The 13,621-nt window shown below is 47.8% G+C and overlaps 1 protein-coding gene across 1 annotated transcript in view; it reads right to left on the bottom strand.

The window, feature by feature from the left end:
* The window catches only part of PCNX2 (pecanex 2), a 204,245-nt gene that overhangs the window by 111,932 nt on the left and 78,692 nt on the right, over positions 1 to 13,621 (bottom strand). The window contains exons 16-18 of the mRNA XM_028531220.2: positions 11,344 to 11,453; positions 10,820 to 10,916; positions 408 to 500 (exon numbers count right to left, since the gene is read on the bottom strand). Of these exons, the coding sequence (XP_028387021.1) occupies positions 408 to 500; positions 10,820 to 10,916; positions 11,344 to 11,453 (300 nt within the window). The remainder of the gene's footprint in view (positions 1 to 407; positions 501 to 10,819; positions 10,917 to 11,343; positions 11,454 to 13,621) is intronic.

Below are 13,621 nucleotides of genomic sequence, written 5' to 3'. Positions count from 1 at the left end.
TGTCCGTAAGAACCTTAAGCCAGATCCCCCATGTAGGTTTCTCCATCTCTGTTTTCCTAAGTGTGATTATGTTCCAGTCATCTTTTTGGCTCTGTGACCTCCGCGTCACTCATGCTGTGGTAACCCCTCCCTTCTCTGCTGTGGCCTCAGCCGGTCCTATGACCAGTGCTGTCCCCACGGGGGAGTGCACAAGACAGGCCGGGGTGCCGGAAGTTGGACAGAGAAGGGGTGAAACCCCTGAGCCAGACCTGCCAGTGGACCAAGCTTCCGGTGGACACACTCCTCCCGGCCCATGGACAAACCACCTCAAACCTCCCAGCGGGCCCTCTGTTCCCTCCCTCCGGCTCCACTGTCCCCTGCGTCCCCAGGGCCCCTCCGTGGGAAGGGGACTAGCGAATGGTACGTACTCGCAAGGACAGGAACACAGTGCTGGCACTCACTGCGAAGGACAGGACCGCGGCCACCGCGCACACAAGGAGGTCCGACTTTAAGACATCCTTCTGTGAAGAGAAAACCAGCGGTCAAGTTCATGCTTCTCTCTGCAACTCAGTGCCACCAGGCAAATCAGGGGACAGGAAACGGACCTGGGACAAACTGCCTGCTCAGCCCGTCACTCACCCGATATATTCCCAGTGGCGCACCCTTGGGTGGACCCTCCACCACCTCCGACTCGGGGAGTATCAGGGAGACTAAGGCAAAGGAGGCGGAGAAGGCCACGCAAGGCTAGCCTGCGCCTGCCGCCCACAGTCAGGTACAAGACGCCCAGGTCTGATAAAGAAACGTCAAGGTCGAGTAATCTGCACTTGGCCTTAGTGTAGCTTACATGTTAACATGCAAACAGCCTGGGTGCACCAAACAGAAATTTCTTATACATTTAACTATTTCTTTGGACCAGAGCAGATTTTACATTTTACAATGCCTGATTTCAAGGCTTACTACCAAGCTACAGTAAGTAGGTACGGATGGTACTGGCCCAAAATAGACATCTAAAACAAAGAACAGAGGGTCCAGAAATCGATCAGCACATACACAGTCAGCTGACTTTAAACGAAAGCGCCAAAGTGGAAGGACACCTTCCCCTAAATGAGGGGAAGGGTCATGTATTCAACAGATGTGGGAACAACGGGATCACCATCCACAAAAAACAAAATAGCTACAAAAAACATTTTGATGCCTCATGTCACATATAGAACTTAGCATGCATCATAAACCCTAACGTAAACTATCAAATTTCTCCAAGAAAACATAAGGGGAAATCTTACTGGTCTTGGGTTTGCCAAAGCTTTCTCACCTAGGACACTAGAAGTTAGAACTATGAAAGAAAAAAGTCATTGCACTGGACTTCAGGAAGATTTAATACATCTGCTGTTCAGAAGACAGGGAATGAAAAGGCTAGCCGAAGACTTGAAAAAATATTTGCGAAACATCTATCCAGGCCTTGGCCAGTAGCTCAGCTGGTTAGAGAATCATTCCAATACGCCAAGGTTGCGGGTTTGATCCCCGGTCAGGGTACCAACAAGAATAAACCAATGAATGTGTAAATAAGTGGAATACAAATCAGTATTTCTCTCTCTCTAAAAAAAAAATCACTAAAAAATATCTAGCCAACAAAAGTTCTGAACAGACTCTTTACCAAGAAAGATGTACTTATAAATTAAATAGTAATTACTGAACTTTGCATTCTTGGTGCTAATTAATGAAACTATAGACCTGTCAATACTGGTGAAAGTAACACCAGCAAAATAAAAAGGCAACGGTTCCCTCTTTCCTTACAGCCACCACGAAGCACATATTATCTGCTCCGGAAATTTTATTCTTGATAGTATTATTTTTTTCAGAAGAACCTTGAAAGACACCTGACCCTGAGAGTGTGGCTGTGTCCTGTGGCAGTGGCCTGGAACATTGTAAAAAGGTGGTAATTCTGATCGGTTTTCCTGTTGAATAATTTCTTGCTCACTTATATATTCTATAGCTCTGGTTCTGAAAGATATAAACACCTTGGAAAAAGGAGAACCAAGTTGGAGGACACACAACGTCTGATTTCAAGGCTTATTACAAAGCGACAATAATCAGGTATTGGAAGTACGGACACCAGACAGACACTGAGAACAGAACAGGGTGAAGGCGGTGTGTGTTTGCACGTGTTTTGTAGGGGGTGGGTTTTCCTTTTGTTACACAGAAGAATAATTACTGTTACTTCCCTCTCCCTTCACGTGTTTGAAGCCTAAAACAATCTATGACTCTGCTGGATTACTTATTCAAACAAGAGTTTTAGAGTATGTGTTTCATTTTGATAAATGCCTTAAAAGTAGATCGTACAATCTTAGATCTTACAAAACTATGAGTACAGAAGATCTAAGCGAAATGCAAATTTGGAAGGTCTCTGCAATTCTTATTATTAAATTTTCCACTACAGGGCGACATCATGACACCGCAGCACTCTGGGACACGGAGAAGGGGACGGTCACTCATGATCGTTACATTCTGACACTAATAGCATTTGCATGTTTGTGTTTGCTGGGCCCCTATTTTTGGCTGTGAATGCTGAACCAGGGGTTCTAGTTGTAATCAAGAAGTATACGGTTTTTACTCGTATTTTATAAATGCCTATTCTTAGTGTGCATATAATTTCTACCTTTCTCAACAGAACTTCCTTTTGTAAGCATCTGACATTATTATGTATATTATTGTATAGACTTCCTAATAGTCACTTAGTGGCTAAATAACTTGCCGGCTTGCTGTGCCATCCAGACAGGCACACACATGTACAAGCGGTGTCATGGCGGGCACTCGAAATATCAGTCGGAATGAACTGCAGCTGTGCAACGCCCCCGAACCCCCTGGAAGGGCTGCCTTCCCCGTTTGCAGTGGTGGATTATGCTGGGTCATTGTCTCTCTGCACCTAAATCTCTTCTCACAGTTTGAATTAATTCCCTAGAAAAGCTGACAAATAGATTTACTATGTCACAGGTTATGAATGTTTTACAATCCTTGATGAGTTATGCTTTTCCAAATGATTGTAATAATTTACACACATACAAACGAAGCCTTAGAGGTCTCACCTTGTCACAACTGGCAGTACCGTTAACTCATCCTGTGCTGCGTGGACCAAAACTATGCCCTCTGATTTCACTCTGCATTTCTTATTCACAAAAAGTGTAGATGTGTGTGTAATCTGTTTACATGCTAAATATTTGGTTCCTAAATGAAATACATGCAATAATATAATTTGCTTGTAATTTTTAAAATTAAATTACATGAATGATGAGAGATATTTATTTTGTGTCCAATTTGCAAATATTTTAATAAATTATTTAAATTTTATTGCCTGTTTGACATACGGAAGTAAAATTTTTGTGTACTCAAATCCAACTCCGTGTGTGTGTTTTTATTTCATAGATTCCAAGTCTGGAAAACCCTTCACTCTCTAGAACCTGAATAAATATTTTATTTCATTTATACTTTTTTGAAAAGTGCATAAAATACATATGCACAATTTAAAGTATAATTACAAAGCAAATGCCCTAGTAACCACCAACTGCTTCAAGAATCCAGCCTCCCCACTGCCCGAAAAGCCCCTGGTACGAGGTCCCCTGCCGCAAACCATTCTTTTCCCTCTTGTGGGTTCCTATCAACCTCCCTAACTCTGGCGAAGATTACTTTCTTGCTTTAAAAAAATGATTTTGCTGCTCATGTGTTTTGTAAGTGTGATTATAAGCCCTTTGGTGTAGTCTGCCCATTGTCACCCCATCTTAGACGGACGGCGGCCTCCTGGATGCACGTGCCCCGTCTCGCTTCCTTCGCTCACGTTACGTGGCTAAGGTTCGCCCATCCACGGCACGTGGCTGTGGGAAGGTCTTCTCCTTTACTCTGGAGCCCACGTGCTGCTGTGGGCGGAGTTTCCAGGGGCTTCAGCCTGGGGTTCTTACAGAGAAGTCCTCGTGAGCGATCTTACACGTGTACACGTGCGCTGGTACACGTGTACAAGGTCTGCCCAGGGCAGATATCCGGGAGCACTGCTGGCTGCGGCGTGTACGTAGCTGGAACTCCGCAACCCCAGACTGTTTCCAAAGTGGATACACTGATTCACACTACTTCCAACAGTGCGTGAGAGCTCTCTTGCCCAAAATGGTTGTCAACACTTGAATAGTACTGAACCCTATCTGCACTTTATTTTTTCCTACACACACCTATTTACTTAATGCACACTTACTCACTTAGAGGAAGCCCTTTACGGCTTCTCAGTGACACATCCGAACTGCCAGCACCACTGCTCTCACTTGGGACCGTTATGAAGTAACACAGGACGACCTGAACACAGCACTGTGCCCCACGCCTGTCAGTCTGACAGCTGAGTGGGCCAATGAGCGACTGAGTGGGCGGGGCGCAGGCCGTATGGAAACCCTGGGTGAAGGGGTGACTCACGTCTGGGGCTGGATGCAACGGGTCGGCAAGAGAGCTCATCGCGCCACTCAGAACAGCACAAGTTTTCAAATTTATAAACTGTCTATTTCTGGAATTTTCCATTTCCTACTTTCAGACCTCAGTTGACCGTGGGATACTGAAAACCACAGAAAACAAAACCGAGGATAAGAGGAGGCTGCTGTGCGTTAATGTTCTGTCCATTTATATCTGCTCTTTGTGAAATGCATGTACCAGTCTTCTGCCTATTTTTAACTGAGATACCAGCCTGTCTTACTGACTGATTAGAATTGTATACCCACCTCAAGAGTGGTACTTTGTCAATTATACATGTTTCAGTAATTGTTGCCCATTCTGTGGTTTGCTTTTTGTCTCTTTTTCAGTATTATTTGATAAATCAAAGGTCCTAATTTTTAAAAAATTTTGTTTGTTTACTTTTAGAGAGGGGAAGGGAGGGAGTAAGAGGGAGAGAAACAACCATGTGTGGTTGCCTCTCACACGCCCCCTACTGGCGACCTAGCCTGCAACCCAAGCATGTGCCCTGACTAGGAATCGAACCCACAACACCTTGGTTCGCAGGCCAGTACTCCATCCACTGAGCCATACCAGTCAGGGCCAAAGGTCATAGTTTTAATGAACTTGAATTTCTGTGCCATTTTAAACAGTGCTTTCCTAGACTGATATCATAAAGATAATGCCTTTTATTAGGATGACAAATGCTTTCAGGTCTTGTCACCACATATGTGGGTTCCACTCCATCTGGAACGGATGTGGAAGAACAGTGTGGCAGAAGAGTCCTCCCATATTCTGTTGCTTACAGAGAACGACTCGTTCATTGTTCCGTTTTCCCCTGTGCCCAGGGCTGGAGCCACACGTTCCTTCGGCAGGAACAGAAACCCTTCCCGCAGACATCCCCCCACAGGCATGCTTAACCTACCGCTGTCTGAAGCTGATCGACAGCTCTATCTGTCTCCCGGACACTGCCAACGATTTTCAGGTCTTGGAGTCTACTTCTCTTTCCATTCAAGCTTACGTGTTATTGTAGTCAGATATTCTAATTCTACCTTACGTTCTTTACAACCATGGACTCTCACTATGGTTTTATACAGTTTACGCTTGTCTATACTTACTAACATCTCTGCCACTTTCTTTCCTCTTTCTGCTTTCTTGCTAACTAGACCTTCCATCTGAGATCCCTTTCTACTCAAGAATATCCTTCAGAATTGTATCTAGCGAGGGTCTCTCAGCTTTTGTGTGTCTACAGTATTTTTACGGTGCCCTCATCCTTGAAAGGTATTTTTACTGGATGTAGAAGCTGGCTCGGCAGTTCCTTTTATTCATGGAACAGCAAGGATAGGGAATGACTGTCTTCTGGCTTCTCCGGTTCCGTTAAATGTGGTCTGTTCAGTTGTTTAACCACTTCAGGGTGGTTGTCATCCTCGGTGTCCCTCGCTCTCATTCTCAGAGTCCTTCGGGCGTGACCCGTGTTTCTTCCATGTGCCTGCTTGCTGTTCACCAGGGCTTTAAAATCTCGACATCTGTGTTTTTCATCAATGCTGGCAAGCTCTCAGAAAGTCCCTCATCAAATATGAATTATGTCTGTCTCTTTTTCTGGAATTCTTATTAGATATATGTCAGATCTCTTACTCTATCCATCACATTTCTTCATCTCATTCAGATTTCTGATTTTTGTTTGTCTGTGTGTGGTGAAACCTGGATACTTCCTTCTATCTTTATCTTTCAGTTCAATAATTCTCTCTTCAGAGGTGTCTAACCCCCCTTGTGTGTGTGTGTGTGTGTGCGTACCTACAGTTGCTTCTTTTTTGGGCTTTTGTTTAAACGGTCTATTTGGCTCTCTTTCAAACATGATGGATCATTTTAAATATTTCCCACTGCCTACACATTTTAAGCCGTCTTTATTCTTTAAACGTAGTACGGGAAATTGTTGTAAAATTTGTGTTTGGCAGCTCCTGCAACTGAAGTATTTGCAGATCTGTTTCTTCTGGTTCCTTGTTTCCTTGTATAGTTTTAAATTTTCTTTGTAAAATGCTCATTCCCCTTACAGACTTGACATTGGCAATCAGGCCTTGAGGGCCCAGGAGAAAGGAGTCTGCTGTGGGAAATTCGTGTTTGTTTCTGCTGGGAGGTGTTCCCAGCTGGGGGCCGCTTTAAACTGTGTTTACACTGAGGCGTTGTGTGCCACCCAGAGTACATAATTTGGACTGTAAATCCATGCAGAACGACAACGTTTCGAGGACTGCCTTGTTGTTCTGATGCTCAGCGCTCAGGTGGGTTTGCTCGCATGCCCCTAATGCTGAGGAGGGTGGAGGTCATTCCTTCTGGTTCACCCTCCCACTGGGGGCGCGCCCTCTAGTGCCCCGGCTTGAAGAGTGGACCTTCTAACACTGGACGTCCCACCTGGCAGGACAGGCTTCAGGGTCTCTTCCCTGCAGCCCGAGAGCTGAGAACCACGGCCCACAGTCCCCTCGGACAGATGCTCCGGAGGCAGGAGAAGCAACCGCTCTGCTTCTTCCAGGCGTCCTTGCTCACTGCAGTTTTAGCCTGATAACTTCTTATTGTTTTGTTAGTTTCTTGCCACATTAAAGGATTTTTTGTATTTGATTCAGAATTTTTGGTTTCAATCAGCGCACAGTTTGGTTACAACGATCTGGCCCGCCATCACACCCGAGACGGAAGTCTCATCAGACCTCCCTCCTCCTGGCTCCCTCTCTCTCACATGCTGGTGTCTGGTGTGGGCTGAGCACACAAATTCCCTCTCCCTCCCACTGCTCAGCAAACACCTCCACACCATAGACCGAATAATCAGTTCCTGGTGTGACATTTAAGTTTTACATAATAAATTCACATAAATAATTTGTCTCCTTTCTGTGTTTCACTGATTTACTAATCTCATTCTCTAATTTCGGATGAATCTCATTTTTTTTGATTACTCAGTCTTTATAATATACTATTAAATCTCAAAGTGCTAAGTTCCTCTTTCTTATTTTTCTTTCTTAGACTTTTTTAAAGCTACTAACTGCTATTGTTTTCAATGAACCTTAGAATCATTTCTCCAAGTTATAAACAAAATGTCTTTATAACTGCTTTGGACCATATTAAACTACAAATTTATTGTAAAGAAATGGCGCTTAATAAATCTCGGCCTTCCCACCCCAAAATCAGGTCATGTCTGTTTATCACACCTCATTCATAACCTCATTTGCATTTTAATAGGCTGTTGTAGTTTTCTTTATTTCTGACACTTGTTAAAATCATTCCCATCATCGATTCATATATTTTGTTGCTATTGTCACTTGAATTATGTTTTCATTACATTTCTAAGGGGTTTTTTTTTGATGTGTTAGAATGTTCTCGCTTTTCTAGATTTTCTTTTTATTTTTTTGTTTTGTTTTTTTTTGTTTTGTTTTTTTTTCCTGTACTCTTTTTTTTTTTTTTGCTTTTCTAGATTTTCTTGTCTCTGGTGGTATTTATGAATTCCCTTATTAATCATGGTTGATTCTAATAAACTTTTCTGTGCATTCCATTTGAAAACAATAATGCAATCTACACTGTTTTACTTTCAAGACATGCTAGCCAGAACTTGTAAAACAATATCCAGTACTGCTAATGTTTTCCCAATTTTGACGGTGAGTCCATGTGTATTTAATAAATATATCGGCTCTCAGCATGTAAAACGTTTTAAACCCACGTGGCATCTGATGCAGCACTTCACGCTCCAATCCTAAAAGGAGGCTTCGGAAGCCGTGGTCCAGCAGCACCGAGCAGCCAGGGGATTTACACAGAGCTGGGGGTGGGGGGCACAGCATCCAAAACATGATACAAACAACAGTTTGAAAGCAGCTGTTTGAACTGTACAGCTAAAAGTGGGTAGTTTTGTGTGTTTATTTCCAGGAGCTGAGAAAAGGAGATACAATGAAAGCAACCAATTGGAACGTGAGAAGTGCGGAAGCCGATGCCGCTGAGGGGTGAGCCCACGGGTACAGGACCTGGGAAAGGCTGGCTGACCCGGCAAACAGCAGCGGGAGGTCCATGCTCTCACTAACCACTGGAGTCTGGGAACAAGCTGCGTGTGCATCTCTTAAGTTGCTCGTATGGGAATGGGTGAGCGCTACAGGTAGCTCCGTTTCTAGGTCAGCGCCCCTTAAAGCGCAGTCTTTGGGTCACCTGAAGGGAGTCACCTGGGTAACAGTAAATGTGCAGAGGCCCGAGAGTCAGAACGGGGGGGAGGATGGAAAACTGACCTCAGGAGGCTGGCTTTCTGGGGGCCTCTCATACAAATTAAAACTGGAGGGGAGGGAGGGAGAGGGAGAAGGAGGGAGAGGGAGGGAGGGAGGGAGGGAGAGCGAGAGCGAGAATACAAGATGGCCAGAGAAAGCCACAAAGACACAAAATCACAGACAAGGAGAGAAATTTTATACTTACACTATGACACAAAAGGAAGCATTATGCACCGAACTGTAAAAGCTGAATCTGATAGTCCCATTAAAATATTATAATTAGACCAGAAGGCTTTTCAGAGGAGTGAACACACATCACACGAAACCTCCTGCAAGGATGTGCTCTCGCTCGCACAGGCCCTTTCAGCGTGCTCGGGAACCGAGGGAGCTGGCACCTGCCCACACGTCTCGACTCATTATGCCGGGGAAATGCTATCAGCCGCTGCCGGCAGGCTTCTCATCACGTTTCACTGTGATTTGTGCACTGCTTTTACCACAATAAATCACCAAGCACCTTCATCTGGCAGGAAATTAAGAAACATTTGGGGAAGAGAGTTTTTCTCAGACATTCGTGGGAAAACTTCTGGGCATTCTTCAGGCCGCCCAGTGGCTTTCGCAGACGCTGACCTGGGAACGTCATTTCGATCTCGTCCCCATCAGTCTCCCAGCACACGATGTGTCTCCTGTCTCTGCTAGCTGCCATCTCGTCAGCCCTAGCTGCCTCACTTTCTATTCCCTTGAACACGTCCCTGCTTTTAAAATTAACGAACCACCCTGACTGGTGTGGCCGAGTGGGTTGGGCGTCGTCCTGCAAACCCAAAGACTGGCGGTTTGACGCCCCGTCAGGGCACACGCCTGGACTGCAGACCAGGTCTCCGTTGGGGGTGCTCGAGAGGCAACCAATCGGTGTTTCTCACATCGATGTTTCTCTCCTTCTCTTTCTCCCTCCCTTCCCCTCTCTCTAAAAAAACTTAAATTAATGAGCAGTGCCCTTATTCACAGTCAGGGACTCCTGTTTTCATTCCCTTGTGATGAGAAATAACCCCAGGCTTTAGCCTGGATTGGGACCACATTGAAGGCGCAGGGGCTGAGACGAAGCTTTCCAATTGGTACCCTGTTGGCTCTGACCCCTACACGTTGCCGTGAAGGGGTGGGTAGCAATTTCACTCATCTAAGTTCAGGGGCACGTGCCGAGCACCCCGTGTGCTGGGCAGACCAAGACAGCGAGCCACGTTCCTGGCCGGAGGGGCCTGCAACCAACCCACCATTAACTGCTTTTCCTTCCATCTGTCGTTCCTACGAAACACGGGAAAGTCACGACCCACAGACATCACCACACTGCTCCAAGGCCGATACCCGGATGAATGGGAGATTACCTAACCAATGAGCACTGCTTGTCAACGTACTGATGCTTGGACATTGACGCCAGAAAGGGTGCTCCTGCTCAAAGGGGGTCTGTCACGGCCCCCACACCATCTTCCTGGTGAACAAGGAAGTGGCATCTTTCACCCCTCAGTCTACTTCTTCCTCCCTCCCCTTCCTCATGCGCTCCGACCAGCCGGGCTGCACCCTTCTCCAACATCCTGGACATAACTCCGGAGCCCAAACGCTCCTCACAAGGGCTGTGCAGAGGCCAGCCTGGACCAAAAGACCCCGGAGAGAGTTTCAGTGCTCAGGGCGAGGCTGAGGCAAGAAGACGTGCAGCGGCTCATGGGAGGGGGGCATTGGGAATGCAGTTTGCTTGGGTGTTTATCGGGGAAGTTTCCATACTGTGCGGCCTGCCTGCTGCTTGGCGCCAGCAGTGGGTGGAGCTGACTGACTGTCTGGGCCAAGTGCCGTCAGCTGAGGACCCACCGAGTGTCTGTGGCACGTGGACAGCATCTGCCTTCAGAGGCCCCGACAGTCTCACACCCTGCAGAGGCCCCGACAGCCTCACACCCTGCAGAGGCCCCGACAGGCTCACACCCTGCAGAGGCCCCGACAGGCTCACGCCCTGCAGAGGCCCCCGAGGTCCATGTGCCAGGCTCAGGCCAGGGCAGGGCACCTCTCTCTGCACGGCTCGCTCTTGGACACCGCCAGCTAAGGCCCCACTGGGAGCCCTGGTTTTCGATAAGCTCCGCACCCCGCTGTGCAAACAATACACAACACAAATGTCTCACCACTGAATCTTTCATCTTCTTGGGGAGAGGGTCTTCAGCCAACTCCTCTAGATTCTGATGTAAAAATTTAGGCAATAATTTGCATTGAATAAAGGACCTGAAAATAGGAAAACACAGAGTTTACTTTTTTAAATATGTGCCCATTACAATTCCTATCAGAGACGCCGGCATAGTCTCCCTGGTGTGACCCCAGGGGCTAAGGCAGGAACCCACATGCAGTGTGTGTGTGTGTGTGTGTGTGTATGCATGTCACAGTGCAGGGTGTGTTACAGCTGTGTGTGGGTCACAGTACAGGGTGTGTTATTCACAGCTGTGTGTGTGTGTCAGTACAGATGTGTTATTCACAGCTGTGTGTGTGTTTCAGTGCAGGTGTGTTACAGCTGTGTGTGTGTCACAGTGGGGGGCATGTGTTACAGCTGTGTGTGTCACAGTACAAGGTGTGTTACAGCTGTGTGTGTGTCACAGTGCAAGGCATGTGTTACAGCTGTGTGTACATGTCACAGTGGGGGGCGTGTGTTACTCACAGGAGCACTGAGGGGTCACTGCTCTGCCTGCTCAGGTGGTAGGAAAGCGAGACCAAGAGGCCGCAGAAGGCCGAGAACAGCGCCGGGATGTGCTGCGTGCTCCACGGTTCCTGAGGAAAGACAGCAGATGGCGGCGGTCACCCCGTGCGGTGTGCGGGGTGGCCAGGCCGCTCTCTGTGAAACCTGAGGCACTGTCCTCGGCTTCCAGCTGGACGGACTCGGAGTTCTGCCCTCGCTCCTGCCGCTGCCCATGCCAGCACCTGACAGCCACACGGAACCTGCCTGGTCCCGTCTCAGCAACAACTGACAAGGCGTGGGGTGTGGTGGGGGCACTGCACATGGATTGCACGTATTTCTGAGAACACATTTACTCAGTCTCTTCTGAAATTAAGTTTAGGGTTTAGGTAAGATGAAACATTGAACCCGCTGCCTTCTCTGAATTCTAGGTAACACCTAATAATGACCCTAAGAGTTGCATTGATAGACAGGGTCTGCCCAGGAGGTATCCATCCAGCCACGCACTATGAAAAACACAGATGTGTACTGAAGGAGATACAAGATACTTGAAACATTGCACACAGGACAATGACATCTCGGTCCCCATCAAAGCAGACACCGTGGGACCTCACACAGTTCTCAAAAAAACTCTGCACGAGATGTGATGCACGAATGAGTGTGTTGTCGCGATGACCCTGCCAATCACCAGTTGCCCACAGCTGTGGTCTTCTGAATCATCCGAATAGTTTCCAGGGAGAAATGTTCAAGCTTAAAGCAAAATCCGATGCAGATTCATTGCTGTCCTCGCTCAGGCGTTTTGAATGCGATGACCACACAGTGCACATGCTCACTCAACAGCGTCTACCACCCCCACTGACTAGTACAGTGAAGTCGTCATTGTTCACGCATGCGCATTCTAGTCCACTCCCCTTGGCTGCCAGGCTACATCGATGTCATGCAAATCATTCTCATCATATTAACAATGGCTGGGCTTTTTCCAGACAGACCTCATATTTAACCTTTCAGTCTCCATCAGTGGAGCCACCCATGACCCCTCAAAGCTGCCTCTAGTCAGGGACTTCGATACTTTTCTCCCAAGATGTTCATCCCCAGCTCCACCACATGTTTCACCTGAGAAAGGTGAGCTGTCAATTACGCTCAGAATCCGGCACACAGCTGAGTGAGTCCGGTGTCCTTCCCTGATACTCACAACTGCTGCAATCCGCTCGAAAAGCCAGCACTGCCCTGGGGGAGGGCGTGCTTTCTTTTCTGCCAGCCTCACACGCACAGAAATTAAAACGTATTCCCTTTTCCGCCCCCACAGGGAAGGCCTCGGATCCTGAGAGCAGCATCTGGAAGGGAACAGGACCGCCGACCCCATGGCTAGAGAGACAGGGGTGAGTCTGGCTCCAGATACACCGTCCACCGCCACCCTGAGAGCCCCCGATCGACTCCCTTGCTGGCCCGTTGACCTTCACGTGTCCCTGATAAGTCTGTCCCCTCCGATCTGCCCCTTCCTTTCATTGGACCCTCGAGGGCAAGGCTTCCCCTGTCTCCACCCAAGACAAGTGCTAACAGTGTCATTCCAGGGAGATGAAATACCAGTCTCCATGTCCCTCCCACCCCCCCACAGACTCAGGGTCATCCACCACACAACCAAAGGAGGGGCCCTCCTCTCTGAAAAGGCAAGTCAATCACATTACTGTCCCCCACGCATTATTTTTCAATGACTCCTCAATGACTTTCTGATCTAATCTACTCCTGAAGAAGCTATGGGAGCCCACTAGGACCTGGCCTCGCCCAACCTTCCAGCCCCATTCCTCACCATTAGGATATGCACAGCCACAACCGTAAAGACCCATTGGCTCCTGACCCCCCGCCTTGGCCAGCAGGGTCCCATCTGCACAGAGGGTTCTGCCAATGGAAGAAATCCACCTGCTTGGGGCTGTCTCCCTGGCGGCCCAGGAAGGCTTCCTGGCCCCTGCTATGTGCCCGGCACCAAAGAGCGTACTTGGGGGGACGACAGACACTGGGCCTTGGGAAAGGAAGAACACGTGAGTAATTGCACGACGTATGACAAGCGAGTGCTGGGCACTCACAGAGCAGGAAGCAGAAGCTCAGTCAAGAGGGCTTTTAGGTACAGCCCCGCCCAGAGGAAATGCAGGGTCACACGGTCCTTCCTGCAGAGGGCAGGCTTGGGTCTGCAGGTGCCTGTGGTGGGGGTGTTGCTGTCTACCTCCCCCCTCACATGCACTCCTCCACCCCGTTCCAGCCACCACCT

Source organism: Phyllostomus discolor, chromosome 15 (assembly GCF_004126475.2).
Source record: "Phyllostomus discolor isolate MPI-MPIP mPhyDis1 chromosome 15, mPhyDis1.pri.v3, whole genome shotgun sequence".
NCBI lineage: Eukaryota > Metazoa > Chordata > Mammalia > Chiroptera > Phyllostomidae > Phyllostomus > Phyllostomus discolor.
Note: the sequence above shows the minus strand (reverse complement) of the source record. Positions and strands in the feature narration are given on the sequence as shown.